General features: G+C 39.6%; 1 protein-coding gene across 1 annotated transcript in view; it reads right to left on the bottom strand.

The window, feature by feature from the left end:
* The window catches only part of MTA3 (metastasis associated 1 family member 3), a 200,378-nt gene that overhangs the window by 142,929 nt on the left and 34,914 nt on the right, over nucleotides 1–22,535 (bottom strand). Inside the window, exons 4-5 of the mRNA XM_061625370.1 lie at nucleotides 16,308–16,434; nucleotides 1,060–1,123 (exon numbers count right to left, since the gene is read on the bottom strand). Coding sequence (XP_061481354.1) covers nucleotides 1,060–1,123; nucleotides 16,308–16,434 — 191 coding nt within the window. The remainder of the gene's footprint in view (nucleotides 1–1,059; nucleotides 1,124–16,307; nucleotides 16,435–22,535) is intronic.

The following is a 22,535-nucleotide window of genomic DNA, read 5'->3' as shown; positions in this document are numbered from 1 at the left end:
ACAGACTTCTTACTATATAATAAAAATGTAAGGTGTTACGCCGTCATGGAGACATGATGTCACACAGCGTGACATGGGGGTGCAGCATGGGGGTGAGAGCATGAAGGAAACAAAGATGGCTGGCTTAGGAGTAAGGCAACGAGGCAGCTTTGGGGTGGATGAGTAAGGTGAGTGGCTGTGGGGTGGAGAAGCAAGTAAGCAGCTGGGAGGCAAATAGCAGCACCGGCAGATCTGGAAGGCAGATCAGAGGGCTAAGTGGGGAGGTGGCCTCGGTGCACTGTGGAGCAGTGGCAGCACTGGCCTGGCTGGGAGGCAGATAAGCAGGCTACCAGGAAAGGTGACCTGGAATGGTTTGAAAGTGCTTGTGGGGGGAGGAGAGTGTCTAGAATGGTTTGAGATAATCCTATTTCTGTTCCTTGTCATTTTTGCTTAGGTCTGTTCCATCCTAGTTTTTGCAGTTTTTTCTTAACCATGAAAAAATAAAAGCATGTAAATTGTTGTTACTTTTCCCTAAAGTATGCATTTCTTCCCCAAAAATAAACATTTTTGTATACTTCAATATTTTTTTCCTAAAATATGCCTTTTCCCATAAAACACCCATTATGCTGCACATTTCTGAACCAGAACTGCACTGCAAAATTTGGAATGCAGCCATCAATTGGATTTTCACCTCCAATCTACATTTAAGTATAAGACAAATTAGGATGGTTTTCTATAAAGCGTAGACAGAACAAATTTCTCCTCCATCCCTAATCCAGAGTCAGTCACATTAAAAGTTAGCCGTGTATCACTGCATAGCAGAAGAATTAGGTAGTCGGAAAGAGCGCACCTATTTTCATTTGCAAAATTTTGGCTGACAGTCAAATTAAACGGTTTCAGTATCATTATAATAAGGCCTAAATAATTCAAAATATTCACCACACACAGAAAGCATTTTCAGCTTGAGCTGTTAATGATACACTATAACAATCTGCTGTAAAAAAAAACACAATACTGAAGAAAACCGCATATAAAAGGATACTGATAGAGGAACTCATTTGATTAAAAGTGTGGCATTACCTCTTTAGCAAGATACGACAATACAGACTCCGTCTCATTCAGAAGTGCAACACTGCATTTCCCCCTATGTAGGCATAAAAAAGAACAACAACATGATTGTGCCAATCACTGACATTTTGCAAGTAGTACAGGACAACAGAACAAGTTCAGAAGTTGGAAAATTCAATTAAATCAATGATTTCTAAATAAAAAATGATCATAAATGCATCAAATGTAAATTGAATTCAGGAAGGAAGGAAGGAAGTTCAGTGTTGTTATTAGATTTATTACCCGCCCTTCACCACAAGGTCCCATGGCAAAACCCAGATTTTGTTTCCTCTCTGTTGGGTTCCCTAATGTTGGGTTCCCTAATGCGGTGGCTTTCATTCCCCGTTTTAAAGCCGCTTTTGCCGCATTTTCGCGCAATGCGCCCCATTATACTCAATGGGGTTCTCCTTTACGGCGATTTCCGCTTTATGGCGGGAGTCCAGAACGGAACCTGCCGTGTAAGTGGGACCCACCTGTAGTGGCAAAATGAGAAAAGCAGGGTCCCTTCATAAAAGTCACAGCCACACCCCCTCCTAAGTTTATGCAACTTTCTAAGGTTATGGAATTATCTGGCCAGGTTTGAATACTGCTTTCTGCTTCTTTATCATTGTCACCATTTGATTGTCCTTTCTCATGGTCAGAGATATTGCTTGAACTTCTGAAGAGTCTTCTCAGTGGCTGACTCACCTCCTTTCACTCTGATTGGCTCCAATTAGCAAGAAAGGGCAAGGAAGCAAGTTAGAAGACTCTTCTCAGTGGCTAACACACTCATCTTGCATGCTCATTGACTCATAGGACCCTGGAGACAAAGGGACCGTGCTAGGACCTGGCTCCCAAAAAAGGGGTCAAAGACCCCCAGAGACCCTGGACAACTACGTCCCTAGGTGAAAACTTTATCTTCAACCTGTTCATCAAAGTTTTCTGGGATTCTCTAGATCTAACCTTTCTCTTCATAACTTCTCAGCCAGTGAAGTTATATCTGTCATGGAAAACTAGGCAGCCAGCATCCCAAGCAGTCTTTACATGAATATGTGATAGCCTGCCACTGGAATGAAATTAAGATACAGTAATTTTAAATAAGCTTCGCTGCAGTCTGTTTTGAAAATGTGCTTTTAAGTGATGTTTACCCAGAATTAAGATAGAACTATTTCTCAAGAACTCTGCCCTTTTCCTTAAGTATTTACTCCATGAGTTTTATACAGAAAAAGTTATGATTACATTGATATGATTTTTTCTAAAGAGCAGTAATCCGCAGAACATTTCAGATTCTCTGAGACATGGAGCAAAGGCAGACTCTATCTGTTTCTGAATGGGGACCTGAGATTCCGGGTTCCTGAGCCAAACATCACTAAAAATCAAAGCATCCTAGCATGAGACAGGACTGCCAATTGGCAGGAAATGGCTTTAGAGCTTCTGGCCCTCTGTTGCTGGGTGAGAGAAGCACAAGCCAGTTATCCTACCTCCACCCAAATTTCCATCCATTTTGTTTTTTTTAAAAAATGCATGCATATGGGTGCAAAATGCCTATGGATTGCGGAGCAAGGCAAATCCAGGTGTGTGTGTGCACACGCGCATGTGCTGAATTGGACAGAGAAATGCACACTGGCAAAGAACCCAGCCATTTGTTTCTTTGCGCAGCCACAACATTCCTCCACCACTGCAAGGAGCAGCGATGAGAACTCACTGCTAGCTAGGTGATAGGGTGGCCGTGTGTTCTACTTTACAGAAGAGTCCTCTGTCTGAAGACATCCTCTAATAAAGGGCTGTCTGGTCCAAGTCCAATTTAAATATAAAGAACCTCAAGAAAGGAGGGCAGGGTCACTGAAACCGACCATCAACAGTTAGCACCTGGACAGGAGACTGTGCAACCACACACGTCGCCTGGTCCCATAGTCTTCCCCACTAGGGTGAGATCTAGTATATTTCTATGTAGAGTAAAACAATTATGCCTAGATCTGCATTCACCTACATGAACTAGCATATGTGCATTTGGTGGTGAGTAAGTGGCCATCCTACTGGGTGAGCAGCGGCTGTGATGTCATAGGAAATGCTGGCCAAAGGGGAAGCTGAGGCCATGAGGAGGAACTACACAACCTAAGCAGGCTATCTCTGTGCATCTGTTGAGTGAGGTACTTGCATATATGTAGGAAAGGGTGTGTGAGACAGCATTCTGCATGTGTACACAAGTGTGTAGTAGTGTACAATGCATAAATGTTGCATAGATGCTTAATTCCTTGGTTATATTAATTCATATTTCAACCATTTATACCTATCCTGGTTCACTTTCTTGACTTATCTGCCATTAATTCACCGACTGCCCTTCAGACTAGAAACTCTCATCTTCAGTATTCTCCATCTGTAAAAGGGGCAAGTCCTTCCTAGAATGTCTACCAAATGCTTTCGCAATGGGCTGTGCATATCTGTTTTGACATGAAGTCTGAGATTGGCCTTATCTGCTTTAGTCTCACACTTTTTATATCTTTGTTCTTCTGACACTCTTGCAGTCCGGATTGTGTTAGATAAAGTTAATACTATTGTGTTAGCCTAACACTATGCACAGAAGTCTTGCTTAGTGGCAGGGGACTTGTAAACACATAACAGGGCAGCACATTTTTCTTGCTCTGCCCTTTACCCCAGATGCACAGCCTCTCTTCTTTTATTGCTGGGATCTGTTCTGTAAGGTGTCAAGGGCCATCTCTGGTTCTTATAGGAAGTTGCCTCATGATGCCAGGTTTGGTCCATCTACTCTGACTCGCCTACACTGACTGGCAGCTGTTCTGCACAGTCTCAGGCAGAGGACTTTCACAACACCTGTAGTTGTTGTTATTATTATTATTTACTAGAGATGTTGGGGATTGAACTTGGGACCTTCTGCATACATGTGCTTTGTGCTGAGCTATGGCCCTTTAAGCTCTGCTCCACTCAGATACCAGAATGCTGTCTTTTAGAAGTTGGAGGACTAAATGTGAAAGCTGTACCTTGGAGTACTGCATCCTGGAGTTTTATGGTCTTTGAAAAAAGAAATCAAAAGCAGTAATTTTATATGGATTTATAAAAGCCCCAAACACTGTAGTTTTCTGCTCATATTATTATAATTCCAAGTAAGAGACTCTCTTAAGAGTTTCTCTGCTTTGTTGCTGACCAGATGTTGTTGTTTCCTAGCCTATCACATTGTAGAATTTCCCTATCATCATTCAAGGAAATAGCATCTGCAGTGCTTACCTGTTCCAAAATTCTTTCAGTATCTTCTTTTGATTCAATTATTATTAATGTTCTGAAACTTCACTAACAATCTAAAAGGGAATGCCTATTTGTAACTGGATTGTATTCATAAAGAACAAAACACTATAGTTCAGATCTAATTTGGATGTCAGCAGAAGCACTTGAAATCTATTTACAAAATAAATCTACAGTTGTATTCTCACTGCATGTCAATAGTGAAAGCAATTGATAGGGTTAAAATGGAAATGTTTGTTGTTTTACAGCAATTTAATTTTCCTCATTTATAAGTTAAATGGTTTGTATAGTTGTCATGAATCATGGATAATTGTTTATGATACAGTAGATGAATTGTTAGATTTTAACAGAAGCACTCACAATTTCTCATTTATTCAGTCTTCTTGAACTTCTTGCAAAATTTGATAAGATTATAATCAAGAAATTAAAGGCGAATGGGAATTGTGTTGTATAGAGGTGCTGCTTTTGAACACTGTCTAAATCTGAGTTTCTTGTATCAAAAGTACCAGAGTTATTGACAGATTTTTCCCATATATCAGGTTTCTGGATAAATTAGTTGTGAAATCAGAAATAACATTTACTGGAGATGTACAACATTGATTTTTTTCAAATCAGTAATTTTCCATTTATATCCCACCTTTAAGAATAAACCATTTTTCCATGGCAGCTCACAACAGTTTCATAAAACAAAATACCAAATAATATTTCAGGGAAAGGGAACTGCAAAACTAGGGGATCGCCATAGAAAAGGCCCCACTAATATTATCCACAACTTTTAAAAAATTGTATAAGCCAGGGTAATTAAGTTTTTTGGCCTGAGGACTGCATTCATCCTTCATCAACCTTCCAAGTGTCACATTCCAGTTGTGGGTGTGGCCACCCTGCATTCTCACATGCACACACATATAATCACAGCCCTTCTTCCTCAGCTGACCTGCGAAAATCAGCTGAGAGAGTTATTACCCCTCTCTGCTCATCATATGATCAATCTGATGACTGGGGAGGCAATCATTTGCATATGTCTCAGTAGAGATGGACAAATCTCTCAGTTCTGATTTTCTAATTTTTCTGAACTTAAATGTTTTCCGCATTTCCACAGGAATTTGCAGTGTTGGTTTTTTTTAAAAAAAATCCTCATGAAAATTCATTAGCAGTCTTGACTAATATACGTATTTTGCAATTTCCCCAGTTTTAATGTATTATGTATCTTATGTTCATTACATGGCTAACGAACTGCATCACAAAATTCAGAAGTGCGAATTTTGAAGGATGGCTATGTTTCAGTTCACATATTGTGAGCATGGCGCACTCTGAAACTTTGAGCTCCTGATTGTTCTTCTGAAGCCTGCCTTTACCCACACCACATGTGTCCTCTGGGGCGGGTGAGTGTAGCTTTCCAAAAATGGCTTTGGGGTCCAAACGGGATGGCCTGCTAGGCCAAATTTGCCCTGTGGGCCAGCGGTTCTCGTTCTCCACCCCTAGCCAACACAGATATGAGTAACTGTTGGGATTGATATCAACTCTACCTACTCCCAATGGAGGACCAAACATTGTTTTTGTTTTGTCTAAAGCTTGCTTGACACAACCTGAAATCTGTTTTGCACCTAAGCAAAACATTTTTAAAAAGAATTCTGGAGAACTCAAAAGCTTTCTCATTACTTTGTGACATTATCGTAACTAAAAATCTAGTTACTCCAAATAAAGGCATTATTCTATGGTAGCTTTACATAATTAAAGCTTTAAAGCATTATATATCAGTTGCAAGGTTATAAAATTCTACAGATAGGACAGCTAACATTGTGCTTACTTATGATACAAAATACAGCCAACAAAGTAAGCAGTCTTACCTCCAGAAATGAATTACCAGGGACTATGGTAAAAAAACCTATCTAATCTGTGTTTTAGTTTATTATTGCCCTAGGTGCAGATGTCCTTTGCCCAAAAGCATGCAGCAGCCAAGACTAAAATAATCACAAAAGTCCCCTGTGGTCTTAAAAAATCAATTATATTAAATCATAGGAGGGGAAAGGATAGCATTTGTTATATATATAGATGGTTGGTAGAAGTTTAAACATTAAGGCTGTATTCAAACCACTAGAGTGGACTTAGAAGGATTCTGATCATTAAGCTAATTACTAGATCTCCATCTGATATTCTGTCTCACACAGTTGCTATTAAAATATTATTGCTATTACCTGGTCATCAGAATTGATTTTTGTAAACAAACACAATTAAATGATTTGACTGGATTGTTGACATTTTCTAACAAATGTATTTAAATTTAGCACAATAAACTTGTTAATCTGAAATCCTGTTTGCTTTTCAAAATCATTTCTGTCCCCACATTACATTAAAGCTATTTATTCAAGGCAGTTCCTGCAGCATTTAACCACTTTCTTCTTCTTCTCCTTTTGGAAACACAACCACGTGAGAGACTCAAGCCTTATTTTAACCAGGATGTTTGAGGACACATGGAACAGAAAAACAAACATTCTTTACAGAAGGAATATTGGCCATAAAGTAATGGCAGTAGAAACATTAGTCAAACAAAAGACAAAACATACAGGATGATGCATACTACTAAGGGTGGACCTATTTGATTCAACGGGACAGTGTTAAGCATGCACCAAACTTTCCTACTGAAATAAATAGGGCTTAAAAGCACTTCAGTTTGGGCTGTGTTTTGAGCTGAGCACTTTGGGGTTAGGAAGCAAAGGAAATGCGATGCTCCAAATTAATAATACTTCTGAGGCAGCCTTAAAATGAAAGGGTTTTCGACTACTTTGTTAACTCTCTGCTAAAACGGAGAACGGATTTAAGTGATCGAATAAATATTAGAGCAGTATTCAGAGGTTGGTCACACAAGTTGACTCTCTTGTAGGGTGGTTGTTTATGCTGAGAAAAATGTTATGTGACTATGGACTGTCATTTCCGTGGGTCCTTTAGGCCTTTCTAACTGGCCCTTGGGACTCTCTCCAAGGCCACACCCCTCACCAGTTTCACTTCACACCCTCCTTCAGTGTTTTTGCCTGGAACTGGAATGTGTCCTTGAGCTCTGATAATGCCTTTTGTTTGCCTGGCTAGAGAATAGACAAGGGTGTGTGAGCACATGCAGCAACTAGCCTACCGTACAAAGGTAAAATGTACATTCATTGCTTTGCCCACTTTTGGCTCTAGTCCCACCCATCACTGGTATGTGGCCCCCAGAAGGTTGCTCAACAATCCTGAGGGAATGCAGCCCTCGAGCTGCTGTTCAGAAAAACAAGTGGCTGCCCCTTTGGGCACATAGGCTTGCTGGCTGAAGCCACCACTACCACGAGACTCTTCCCCCTTATCAGATTATAATGATCTAGGCTCAGCTTTTACTTCATCTTTACCAAAAGCAAAGTCATGACTGCAGACTCCTGATCATCCCAGACAATGAACTGATTCACATATAATACCATTATATGGTTCACACTCTCTCCCTCCCTTCTTACACCTCAGTTCCCTTCCTGGGTTGGTTATTCATCCAAACAAGAGTTTCCTTGTACATCCAAATTTGCAAGGTATAGTTTGCACTTGTCTTCTGAATCAGAACTGGAAACCATGGCTTGACTTCCCCCCACCCCCATTTCTGGTTTCAAGGCAAGGGAGGAAGAGGGACAAGAGGGTGTATGGTGAACCCAAGACTCAGACTCAACAAACAAACCATCGTTTGCTTACCATATCCAATATGAGTTTGTGTTCCCAAATCCCAGAATGTATACTGCAACCCTAAACAGTTGTAGACAATGGGCAGAAGCTGCCTACAACTTTTCCTATATCTTCCAAAAGGAAATGGATCCAATTTCAATTAAGTTTTTGTTTTTATATGGAACGAAACATTACAAGGTGCATAAGAAGACCCCTGATGGATCAGGCTAAACGCCTATCTAGTCCATTATCCTGTTCTCATAGTAACCAATCAGGTGCTGATGGGAAGCCTTCAAACAGGACCGGAGTGTAACAGCACTCCCCTGACTTGTAATTCCCAGTAAATTGTATTGGGTGTGATGGGGGGATTTCTCCCTACCCACTTTCTTCATACCATGCATAACCTTATACACTTTTATCTTCCCCCCCAAAAACTTGCCTTTTTTCTAAATGAAAAAGCCCCCAAAGTTGTACCCCTTCCTTATAGAGGAGCTGCTCCAGCCCCTTATTCATTTTGGTGCTCCTTTTCTGAACCTTTTCCAGCTCTACAACACCTTTTGAAGTGAGTATTTCAAGTGCAGTCTCACCACTGATTTAACAGCATTACAGTACTGGTAGTTCATTTTCAATCCCTAAGGCAGAATTTGCCTTTTTCACAACTGCCACACACATTGGGTTGACATCTTCATTTAGCTGTCCACCACAACCCCAAGATTTAGCATTCCTGGTCAGTCACCACAGGCTCAGAACCCATCAGCATATAGATGAAATATGGGGGGGAGTTGCCCTAATGTGCATCACTTTACACTTGCTTATATTGCTTTTGCTATTTTATTGCCCATTCACCCAGTGTAGAGAAATCATTTTTGAGCTCCTTGCAATCCCTTTTCATTTTAACCACCTTGAACAACTACCTCACACACTTGGCTACCTCATTCCTAACTGTAGTTCATTAATGAACAAGTTAAAAAGCACAGGTCCCAATATAGATCTTTAGGGGATCCTTAGGGTCCATTTATTCCTACTCTCTGCTTCCTGCAACTTAGCCAGTTACTGATCCACAAAAGGGCCTCTCCTCTTATTCTGTGATTAGCAAGCAGGGCTGCGGAGTCGGTATGCCACACCTTCGACTCCGACTCCACCCAAAATTGCTTCAGACTTCAACTCCAACTCCACAGCCCTGTTACCATATATTGTTATAATATTATAAGTTTTTATTTTGAAGCCAGAGTCGGTACATTTCTACCGACTCCAACTCCGACTCCCCCCAAAATTGCTTCTGACTCCGACTCCAATTCCACAGCCCTGTTAGGAAGCTTAATTTGTATGCCTTTCTAATTTGTACGGTATTTTCCTCCCAGTAGTGCATAACAGCAAAACTGCATTTGCAACATAACAAATCAATACAGCTAACACTGGGAGAAGTACATTCCATATTTTTTGAAATAAGGGGCACTGAAAGAAGGAGAGTTATTTCTCTCCTGAAGAGATTACAGTTTATTTATTTCTCCAAAAGAATCTTACAAATTTTGTCTCTATATTCTGGGAAATGAAAAGTTACAAGATGTATAGAAATATATTTTATTTCTATTCGGACATAAAATATACAGATATCATTTCTTGCCATGCCATTTTTCCCCCAATTAAGATATTGCCACCATCAGGTAGGTACTTTTTTGATCAAGAAAATGGTGCAGATGGGAAAGAATTAATTACTCCTTCCCTGCTGCTCTGAAATCTGGCCTTTAAACTGCATTCTGCCCTAATTGTTTATCGTATAACAGCATGTTGTATGACGGTAAGCTCATGCAAGTGGAAAAGACCTATATGCAGCCAACTTCTGCCAGGTTAGGATGGAAAAACCATAGCACAGAGTGTTGATAAATACCCACTGGAATGTCATCAGTTTCTGACCATAGGCTACTACCCTACATCAGGGAAGAGTATCTCAGCATTCTCTAAGATTAAGGCTTGCCAAGAATCATGTGGCCTGGTGTGTGTGCGAGCTGCAATCAAGAGGAAGGGCTCTTAAAATGGGAATTACTCATCCTCTCAATATCTTATGGGTCATGCCCACAGTATAACTCTAGCAAACAAATTATGATTTGAATAATTGTTATATAAATAAATGGTAAGGGCAAACGTAACTCCAGATCTTAAAGCAAATTAGATTGTTTGACCAGTGGTGAGTCACAAATCCATACAGTAGGAAGGCAGTCATGTAGGCAGACCTTTCATAAAGAAGTTAACAAGGTTGTTAAACCAGAGAGTTTGCAAGTAATACTCTACCTCAGATTAGCCAACTGATGTTCACAAAATACAATTTGATATGATGCTCTAATAATTACAGGAGTGAGCATTTCACAGTGCAATGACAAATCAGTCCAAAGAGGCCTTCATAACATTGGTAAAATATTGCTTTCTTTTATACAGTTAGGATTTAAGCTGTTCCAAAAGGAAATGAACAGTGATCATAACTGCGAGTGGTTCACTATTCATCCTTTCCCTAAATGCTTATAGAATATTGACTTGTTCATAAGCATTATACAGAAGCATTACGAAGCCAAATTTTGATTGGTGTGCTGGTTTGTATCCAATTGTGTTCTTCCACTGACAAAAGGCTGTTTGCTCCAATGAAAGTTTCCATGTTTTCATGAATGGAAGGTGGAGGAGAAGGCAATATTGCGCAAATTTCCCCTTTCTTCTATAGTTCCCCCATACCACTTCACATGGTGTTCCAAAGACTCCCTCAATCCTGTGAAGCAGATTTGGGAAGGAAGAACCAGAACTGAATACAAACCAGAGTCCTTTGATGGGTCTCTATTGTAATTCCCACAGGTATGAAGAGTTGATGTTCCATCACAGTATCATATGCCGGGGACAATCAAAAGGGTGGCCATCACCATAGGGATCTGTATTAAAGTTTCCAGAAGCAACCATCTGGCCACTTGTCTGAGACAATATACTGGCCTGATCCCGCAAAACAATTCTTATGTTCCTGTGAATTTATTGCCCACCAACACATAGTGTCTTGGAGAGCTTAACTGTTAAAGTAAAATTAATCATCATCATAATCCTCATCAACAACAATATCCAATGCCACACCAGCAGCTACAAAATGTCTTCCTCTCCTCTTTCCTGAAGCCCCCCCCATCTGCTTTTGAAGGGCCCCCCAACCATCCACAACAGATTTGGGAGGTGTCCAGGAGAGAAGGAGAAAAAGGAAAAGTCTCATTTGTACAAGCAAATGTATGCAAGTGAGTTGACAGCATTTTATGTCACTTTTTTATTGTCACTAATACTGTTATTACAACTGGTTATTTTTTATATTTTTATTTATTTATTTATTAAATTTATACCCCCCTTCTTTTGGCCAAAAGGCCCTCAAGGCGGCTTACAAAAACACAAATATAGCAATACATACATCAATAAAATAATGCAATTCTCAATATTAAATAACAAAATTAAATAAAGTTATTTAGTGTAACTAAATCGTCCTTCATCATAGCCAATCTTGGGGTGGAGTACAATGCAATTAAAACTCATGCAACCTGAACAATCACAATAAAAAATGCACTTAACAAAAACAGGGAAGCCAAAATAAAATTGAAAGGCAATTCCTTAAAAAAGATGTGTTTAAAATACAGAGAAGACTACAATCTCCAGCAACAACTAACTAAAACCAATATCCTGCAGATTCAGAGGGCAAATAAATAAGGTTTTTAGTTTCAGTACCCCATCATTCAGGATGCAAATGCTTCCAGATGATTTTCATTCACAAGTTACAGTTAGTTACACAATCCTTACAACTCCCATTTTTTACTTAACTGAACTCACACTGTCAGTTTACCTCACATGTGCTTCTGCCACAACAGGATTCACGTTTGATCAGCTAGAACTACTGGTAGCGGATCCAGCTGGTACTTCCACTTGTGATGTAGAAAGAGACAGTACGGACATTTTAGAAATATTGCTATCCTCCTGGGCTAAAACAGTCAGGGGTGGAGCATCCTTTGGAAAAGGCAAAATGCTCTACCTGCCCTTACTTATCACATTGGATTTTGGAACAGGAACTAATTTTTCTTCTCAGCCTCAGAAAGAAAACAGAGAGAAGCAGCTGTAGTTCAAGCCCCACTAAAGTGGCAGTACAAACTAGGGATGTGTGTTCCTTTTAAAAACAAAAAAAATAACCAATGATCACCTCACTGCTTATTCATTTTTATAGTAAAAACTAATGACAATTTGAATGAATGAAAACAAAATGAAAATCCATTCATTCATTTGCACATTCATTCATTTTCAGTTGCTTTGCATGGGTGACATTGTTTTGCATTGGATAGATTGTGTAGAACTCAGTGCATGCCATAGGGAGAGGGTAAGAGAGAAAGCAGTGAAATTGACAAGGTGGAAAGCTCTACTTAGAAGAGCCTGTGCAGATCACAGAAAGGCAACAGGGAGAGCGGAAAATAGAGCTTGCAGCTGTGCAACTGATTACTGGAAAGGTCTGTTTGGTTTTGATAGCAGTTGCACACCTTTTCTAAGTGACTATAACCTGATACTTTGTCCTTGCTATCTAAAATTTGGCAGGACTGATGCCCAGGGATGGGAGGTAATAGAAAGCCTGCAAATTTCATTCCCTTTGGATGGAAAACATGGAAGTTAAAGGCAGCAGGTTTTTCTCCCACTGAAATCAGTGGGAAAACAACTGAACAAATGTAATACAAATATTAGTCAGGCATCATCTCTGTTGTCTTTTTGGTGCCTACGGAAGACCTTCCTCTTTCAACAAGCCTTTTAAGTAGAGACCTTATCCCAGTCTGCATCTGTGTTGGAACTGTTTAAGATGTTTTGTTTTTTAAAGATGTTTTATACATCTTTTAGTCTTTTATTGCTTGTTTGCTGACCTGGGCTCCTTCTGGGAAGGTAAGATATAAATAAATAATTAAATAAGTAAGTAATTAAAAAATCATGGAAAATAAAACTTGCGATACTTTCGAAAATAAAAAATGAAAACTCACATTTTTCCTTACATGCCCCTGACAGAAAACTGCACAGAAATCAAATACTTTACTGCCGAAGTTAAGAGCTCAAATAAACAGATACTGTTTGAAAAGGAGCGTCTCAACAGTCTTTTAACACATACTATTGAAAGAACCTCACCAGCTCCAACTGTTTCCTGGCCTACTTCAGCACCAAGCAGAATTTATAAAGATTTCATCTCATATCCCATTCCAAACTACAAAAGAACAGTTTTAAAAAGACACACACTGCTAAGCCAAATAGGGTGACAAAAACTCTCAACTGCCAATGGGCAGAGTGGATGTCCAGAATGAATCTGTAGAACTAGATTTCCTTAGCACCACTTTATTTATTGATTGATTAATTATATAAATGTAATTAATTACATTTATATATCGCCCCATAGCCGAAGCTCTCTGGGCAGTTTACAGCAATTAAAAACATTAAAAACAAATACACAAATTTTAAAACACAAAAAACAATTTAAAAACACAATTCAAAAAATTCAAAACAATTCAAAAACACATGCTAAAATGCCTGGGAGAAGAGGAAAGTATTGACCTGGCGCCGAAAAGATAACAGTGTTGGCACCAGGTGCACCTCGTCATGAAGATCATTCCATAATTTGGGGGCCACCACTGAGAAGGCCCTCTCCCTTGTTGCCAGACTCCCAGATTCCCTCGGAGTAGGCACCTGGAGGAGGGCCTTGGATGTTGAGCGTAGTCTATGGGTGGGTTCATGTCAGGAGAGGCGTTCCATCAAATATGGTGGTCCTAAGCCATGTATGGCTTTATAGGTCAAAACCAGCATCTTGAATCGAGCTCAGAAACACACAGGAAGCCAATGCAAGTGGGCCAGAATCGGTTTTATATGTTTGAACCATCTGGTCCCTGTGATCAATCTGGCCGCTGCATTTTGCACAAGCTGCAGTTTCTGAACCATCTTCAAAGGCAGCCCCACATGGAGTACATTGCAGTCATCTAACTTTGAGGCTACCAGAGCATGGACAACTGAAGCCAGGTTATCCCTGTCCAGATAGCACTGTAGCTGGGCCACCAACCGAAGTTGGTAGAAGGCACTCCGTGCCACCGAGGCTACCTGAGCCTCAAGTGACAGAGATGGTTCTGGGAGAACCCCCAAGCTATGAACCTGCTCCTTCAGGGGGAGTGCAACTCCATCCAGGACAGGTTGGACATTTACCATCCGGTCAGAAGAACCACCCACTAGCAGCACCTCAGTCTTGTCTGGATTGAGCCTCAGTTTATTAGCCCTCATCCAGTCCATTGTTGCAGCCAGACACTGGTTCAGCACATTGACAGCCTCACCTGAAGAAGATGAAAAGGAGAAATAGAGCTGCATGTCATCAGCATACTGATGGCAACACACTCCAAAGCTCTGGATGACCACACCAAACGGTTTCATGCAGATGTTGAACAGCCTGGGGGACAGAAATGACCCCTGTGGAACCCCATACTGGAGAGCCCAGGGTGCCGAGCAATGTTCCCCAAGCACCACCTTCTGGAGCCAACCCACCAAGTAGGAGGGGAACCACTGCCATGCAGTCCCTCCCACTCCCAACTCAGCCAGTCTTCCCAGAAGGATACTATGGTAGGTTGAAAACTACATGATCTACATGAAACAATTAATACCTTCCCTTAATACTTTGCTTTCAAACAGCTTCTTTCCATACCACAACTCAAAAGAGCCCCAAGCATCTATGTTGCACAATGTTTAATAAGCCATACAACATCCCACCACTAGGGAGCAAGAACAATTTCTTATAGATCTCATACAGCAGGGCTTCTGACTTTCTTTTCAGAACACCCCACTCCCCTGAGCCACACAGAAATATGATTTTCAAAATTCCAAGAGTTGAAGAAGCAATGCAGAGGAGCTGCTATTCAAAGCTAAAGCAAAAACCCACAAACATGCATAAAGCGGATTACTATATCAGGACCTAACCCAACATTTTTACATACTGTCATTTACATTACAGACATTGTATTTAAAATTGCAAGGCAACTTTCCTGTAGTATGAACAGAACTGTCCATAATAGCTATGGATGGGATCCAGAGCAGTGTCCACGGCTGTTTCATTTGTGCATGAGAGCCTTTAAGCTCCCCCTTCAAAAGGCAGCCTCTTGCACCACATAAAAAGCGTCCTTCTGGGCGCCTGCCTGGAGCAGCACCCAATGAAGTCCAAGGGTCTCTCAATGGAAGGGATTCTTGCCCTCCGCTCACCAAGTGTGAATATAGGTGCTTTCCATATAGCGACTATGGGTGGGTTACCTGTGTGAAGATGTATGATTTCGTTTGCATCATCAGAAGTATGAAGCAGCAATGCAATAAGACGAACAGAGTTTAGGGTTTGGGCATGGAAGACCAAATGAGTCCTAGGTTAGTCTGAGAGTTGGCGATATCGTCAAGGCTACTTACTGATCTTCCTAAATGAGCAGAGATATGATAAACTGTCTGTTTTATTTGTTTAAGGAAGGGTAGCAAAATTTCTATACATCAATCCCCCACAATTCACCAAGATTGTCTGTAGCACTGCTAGTCCTTTATTTCCATTTTCCACCCTCAAAAATGTTTTGTATGAAGATTGGACATCATACTATGGAGATTCAAAAGGCACGTAGAGGAGTACCACTCAAACAGTAGAATATGGTTAGGGTACACATTGTTTCATCATATACAAAGGCCAAGGGTTAACATCATAATCATAAAGTGCCATTTGAGGTAGTATACTTAAGAAAATTCTCATTAAAAATGTAATGGCATGTAAGAACATTTTCAAAACCTAGTCAGGCCAAGTTATGATATTTCTAAACCAAGACTGGGGAACCTGTGGCTCTCCATACGTTGTTGTTGAACTCCAACTCCCACTAGGCCACCCAGCATGGCCAATGGTCAGGGATGATGGGATATACTTATATATCACCTCCATGCAATAATATAAATTTCTACAAATGTTTTGCTGAGCTGTTGCATAGCTCTACTGTCCTCTGCTAAGACAAAAGAAAACACTGAAAACAACTGAAAATTGTGCAACAATAGAACAAGTGCAGAAGCAACATTTTGCTGCATTACAAGACTCCAAATTCCACTCATAGCACTGCATTCCACCTAGGGAACAACACATGGAAAAGAAATGAGGAAAACAACTGCTGAAAAACCCACTGGGCAGATATAGCCACAAAGACTTTCATTTCACCCACTAAGTTAGCAGGAGGTGCAACAGCTAGAAGGTAGTGCCTGTGATTTAAGTGCTTTTCTCAGCAGCTTCTTACCTGATATGTGTTGCAGGAAGAGATTCATATTGGCGAGACAGAAACAGCTCTCTGTGTTTCAGTTGATGCTTCTGTTTATCAGTCAAATCTACCTCTTTGGGAATTTCAGATTCTTCTTCGACTTCTTCTACACAAAGGAAGAAAAGACAAGACTAATGTTACCTTCAGACCCGCCCTTTCAGGCAGATTTCTCCCACGTCATTTGCATCTTTGATGGAACAACCTGAGGTTAACCAAACTTGCTCTCCATAGAAAATAACTTTTGTGTGTTTGGGGTCAATATACAGGAAAGCCTTGTTTTCCAAACATGGCAAAAAAATCTCACCTACACCTCACCTTAAAAGGTCAATCCTTTATTAAAATCAGGTTTTCTATTATACTGATGTACATAGATTTACTGCCAGTGGTTGTCAATATCTTGGTAAATATATCACCTTTCTACCAAGCTGTTCAAAGTAACTTGCACTGAAAGTAAGTGTACATTAAAATGTATTAACATAACATATACAATATAATCTGCAATTGCCACATTGGGCAATGATCTTGCTCATTATTATAAAATGGCCTATTTGTTTCTGTACATTTTTTGAATCTGCAACCATACACAAACAAATTACAGAAATATTAAGCATTATTTTTAAATCAGCTAGCGCACTCAGCTTCCCCACCTACAATCTCTTTACCTTCCCAGCATTTGTGCTTCTGTAGTCTCTTAAGGCCTTTGTTCAAATGTTACTTAGTTCTCAATATGATGCCATGGCCAAATGCATAAAGGACGTATGAGTTTTCAAAATATACAGTACACATATGACTCTATAACAGCATTGATAAATTCTTGCACAAGTGAAAGAATATCTATGGATTTTCCTACATAAGGTTGTGCCACAAGGTGTGATATAGCCATTCCATGAGCAGAAGACCCCTCCAACATGTGGAAGGGCACCTTTTGATCCAACCTTTTATAAAGAGAGACAATTAACTTTTGCCTCAAGATGTCAGTTTTTTGCAATTATTTTAAAATGCACATTATTCCTCACTTTCTAGTACTTTTAACCAATCATGCTTCCAATTCAGAAATGCTACCTTATAAATTTCTATAATTGCTCAAGACTATTTTCTTAGCTCATTTACTGGGTTTTCAAGGGAATCCAGGCACATGTTTTCTAGGATCACAAATTCCTTGGTTATTGTATATTTCAGATTTAATAAGACATAGATTTTCTGTTCATTAGGTCTCCCCGCTTACTTAATTAGTCCATCTATTAACTCTAATGAAGAATGAAAGACACACTATGCCATTTTTATACAAACAAGGAACCTAGATTAAATCCACCCACAATGGCTGGATAGCAGGTTTCCCTTGGCATTGAGGACTCTAAGAAAAATAAGCTAAAGAATTTCCTTAACATTCACGCCAGTAAAATGCAACAGCATGTGATAAATATTTAATCATTTAAGGAATTCAAAAGTCTGTGTGCTATCAGCAAGGAACAGAAAAGTGAAGCCAGGAATAAATGAAAAAAGCAAAGTGGATGAACTTATGTTCATAATGAGTTTGAATTAACAAAGCTTGGTGAATGAGTGGCACAGAAATCTGTCAATGTGAAAGCCTAGAACTAGTTCTGACTAATCCCTACAATTGTACATTAAAGAAAAGTAGTTATATTTTGAAGGAGGCGTCTCTATCTAGGAGTTTTAAGACTAGTCTCAAAACTACCACAGAAGAGAACTGGAAAGCACCAGAGGCCACTCACCCATACCCGCAGCTCTTATTGGATCTGCCTCCCCTTGATGCAGTCCCAAACTATCATAGCTTATAGCTGTTGTTGATAGGCTGGTTCTCCGTGAATTTGTCAAACCCTTTTGAAAAGACAATTTCTACATACAAGTCCAGTTCTGACAATTATATCTTCTTGGCTGCTCACACACAGAGTTTCTTTGCTTCTCCCTATGTGCAAGCCACAATTAAATCGGGCCATTTCTAATTAACTACAGTTTCCTGCAGGAACAGTCAGGGCAGTGGTGCACCATGGCTCTCCTGAATGTGGCACGTCTGCTCATCAGGGCGGCAGTGACACTGGGGCTGCATGAGTGCACCAGCGGAAGCAGCAGCATCTCTGCTTTTCACTGGGACATGGTGGGGCAGAGCAGCAGCGAAGTCAGAGCTCTGCGGGCACACTGGCGGGAACACCAGATTGACTCTACCAGCGTGCCTGAGCAGCCCCAACCTCACTGCTGCCCTATCCTGCCCCAGAAAGCAACAGCAATGCCACCGTCAGGAGGGATGTGGTGCAGCACTGCCCCACCACAACTTTATCTGCTCTGGAACAAACCAGGATATTAAGTTAGCTTCCAGCTATGGCTTCATACCCTGGCTTGTTCCAAAAGTTGTAAGCATATTTTCCCAGGGTGAACATAATGTGAAACTTTGGCTAATTAGACGTTTCCTGGTTTAATCGTGGCTCACCATGAAAACTAAAAATATAATCTAAGGCACTGACAGTCAACAATTTTAATCAAGGGAGATCTATCAGGTGGCGACCATCGGAGCAACAGGGTAAGCTGTGAGCTCTGCTAACCCTGCAGCCTTTTCTTCGAAAAAAGCCTTGACACAAATTACAAAACTCCTCTTAAAAATATCTGATGGAACCAGGAATACCTCCTGCAGAGTTAGATCAACAGCAGTACTTCTCATCTTGACAAAACAACCTCTCACTGGACACATCGTGAATCAAAGCAACCCAAAAACATTAAAATGGCAGCGAAAACATCAACATCATCAAAAAGTGAGTTAATGCAGCCCTTAATCCCTGATTCAGAGCAAGACCCAGCTACAAGCCTCCTCTCTACGCAAATTGCCTCCTTACAAAGTTCACTGTTTCAAAAATGGGACGATAGCTTTAAGATCTTAGATGAAAAAATCTCATCCCTGGCAACCAAAATGGCCGACGTTGCTAAAACTGCAGATGAGGCCTTAGATTTAGGCACTCAACACACAGAGGTGATCAAACACATCATTCGCAATCAAAAAGAAATATTAACCCGCGTCGATGAACAGGAAAATCGAAGTCGTCGCTGGAATTTAAGAGTGCGTGGGATTAAGGAATGGACTGATAATAAAAATATTATTCAGGTTTTAATATCTTGGTGGTCAGCAACCATGCCAGAAGCAGGCATTATTGCATCAGACATAGAACGCGCACACAGAGGTCTGGGTCCTCGCCCAAAAAATAATGCCCCTCCTAGAGACATTATAATTGCATTTTATAATTTTGCAAAAAAAGAAGAACTGCTTAAAATTGCACGTACAAAAAATCAAATCGAATTAGAAGGCAGCCCCGTCTTATTTCTACAGGACCTGAGCACTGCAACACTGCAAAAACGTAAAGCATTTCGCCCTGCTACAGAACTACTAAGAAAAGAAGGCATCAAATATCGGTGGGGCTTCCCATTTGCGCTAATAACAGAAATTGATGGCATTCAACATAAAGCATCAACTAAAAAAGACATGCTAAATTTACTGGCACTATTCAACATCAACTCTCCGTGGGACGAAGAAGAAACAGAATCAGATGAGCTGTTCAACATGTTACTTGACTGTGACAACCGGAAATCCTTCCCTCATACCATGAGACGCAGAAGACATCCAAGAGTGGACACAGTCAGCAACTCAATGACTACTCAAAGAGCACTAAGATCCACATCTACAAGAAAGAAATGAACATTCACGGATGGATCACTATAAGAATCAACATACAGATTTCTCAAGGACTGAATCACAAATTTCTAACATGCACAAAGGCTAAGTTGGTGCAATTTATCACAGGCCAGGGTTGGCAGAAACATAATGAGCTATTTAGTTAAAAGTTTTATCTATTTGCTACTATTTATACTTTCTTATTCTTCTCTGAGGTAATAAACCTCAGAAATTCGACCGACTAATACAGGGCTGTCAATGACAACACCTGTAAGCAGAGTAAGCTTACTCTGTCTTTTATTAGTCAGGTACGGGGGTTACATGTTGGGGGGGAAGTTATGTTTTATTTGGGGTTTTCAGAGCTACACATTCAATATATGTTATAATATATGGTTAAATACAGAAATGTTAAGATGGAAATGGTACAAAGATAAAGGATATTGGTATATTCAGGTGATCAAAACAATCAATGTACTTATCTCTAATGGCTGAACTTAAAATACTAACTCTAAATGTAAGGGGCATAGGAGACGTAATCAAAAGACGGAGAGTTTCAGACTACATCAAAAGTCAACAACCCTCAATTATATTTCTTCAAGAAATATATAAACCAAAACCTAACTATCATCTTCTTCCACATAAATATTTTGGTAAGCAATTCTTAGCTACGGGAGGAAATCACTCAAGAAGAGTAGGAATTATTTTTGCTAAAATATTAGATTTTCAGGTTCAAAAACAACAAATAGACCCAGAGGGCAGATATATATTCCTTTCAGGATCACTACAAAATCGTAATTACACCCTAGCTTCAATTTACTCTCCTAATACTAATCAGCTAAATTTTCTATCTAAAACACTCAAAAAACTTCAGAAATTCGCCTCAGGTGAAGTTCTTATAGGCGGGGATTTAAACATATGCAGTGACCCTATACTAGACAAAAGCATACGACTACCAAAATCGCTTGCAAAAACATCATCTCCCATACAGTCTCTACTACAAAAACACGGGTTAATAGATGCATGGCGCCACATGAATACTAATATCAAAGATTACACATATCAATCACCCAGATTTAAAACTTTCTTGAGACTAGACTACATCCTAGTATCTTCAACACTCCTCACTAATATCACCAAAGCAGAAATATACCCCAGATTGGTATCAGATCATGTAGGAGTAAATTTAAACACCCTAAAATACACTCCATACAACTCAATATGGAGATTTGATTCTTCCCTTACTACTGATCGATCAGTCACTAACATACTACAAGAAAAATTAAAAGAATATTTTGAATTCAACACTACCCCTGACATTACAATGAACATTTTATGGGACACAATGAAAGCAACAATGAGAGGTCACTGTATAAATGAAATGGCCAAAAAGAAACGTCACACCGACCCAATTAAAACCCAATTATTAAAAGAAGTGGACAAATTAGAATCTCAGCATAAACAAAATAATTCAGACACCACATTAGGAGAACTACAACAGAAAAAAAAAGAATTAGAAGCTATAGATTCTATGAAAATAGCCAAATCTCTCTGGTATACTAAACAAAAATACTATGAATGGGGAAATAAACATTCCAGATTACTAGCTCATGCTCTAAAATCACAATATACAGCTACTACAATTACAACAATTTCACATCAAGAGAACATAACCTCTGATATTAAAGAAATTAATAAATGCTTCATGGATTTTTATAAGAAACTATATAATACCACACCTATTAAAACAGAGGAACTCCAAAATTTTCTCCTTGACTTTTCCCCACCCACTCCTTCAGATGCTCAAAAAACACTTCTAAACCAAGATATAACAACAGAAGAGGTTTCTATGGCAATCATAAACCTCAAACACAATAAGGCACCTGGACCAGATGGCTTTAATAGCACATTTAATAAAATCTTCAAAGATATATTAACTCCACACCTCACACAATTATTTAATTATATTTGGTCAGGTGGAATTATCCCAGACACCTGGAAAACATCCCGTATAATAGTTATACCCAAACCAAATAAAGATAAATCAAAAGTGGAATCCTACCGCCCAATAAATCTTCTTAACCAAGATCAAAAATTATTTACTTCTATATTAGCAAATAGAATCAATTCAATGATAACTGATCTTGTTCATGTAGATCAAACAGGATTCATTAAAGGAAGACATATATCTGATCCCATCAGAAGACTGCTTAACATCATATATCACGCCAAAACAAACAAAAAACCATTAGGTATCTTATCCTTAGATATATACAAGGCCTTTGATTGTTTAAACAGGAACTACCTAATTAAAGTACTAGATAAATATAAATTAGGAAATAGGATACTAAACATGATTAATCGATTATATGACATCACCACTGCAGTAATTCGCACTAATAATCTGGATTCTGACCCCATAATAATACAAAGAGGCACGAAACAAGGATGTCCTCTCTCTCCATTATTATTTGCTCTGGCTCTGGAACCTCTAGCCATGAAATTACGCTCACATGCTCAAATACAGGGATATA

Source organism: Rhineura floridana, chromosome 4, assembly GCF_030035675.1.
Source record: "Rhineura floridana isolate rRhiFlo1 chromosome 4, rRhiFlo1.hap2, whole genome shotgun sequence".
Classification (NCBI taxonomy): domain Eukaryota; kingdom Metazoa; phylum Chordata; class Lepidosauria; order Squamata; family Rhineuridae; genus Rhineura; species Rhineura floridana.
Note: the sequence above shows the minus strand (reverse complement) of the source record. Positions and strands in the feature narration are given on the sequence as shown.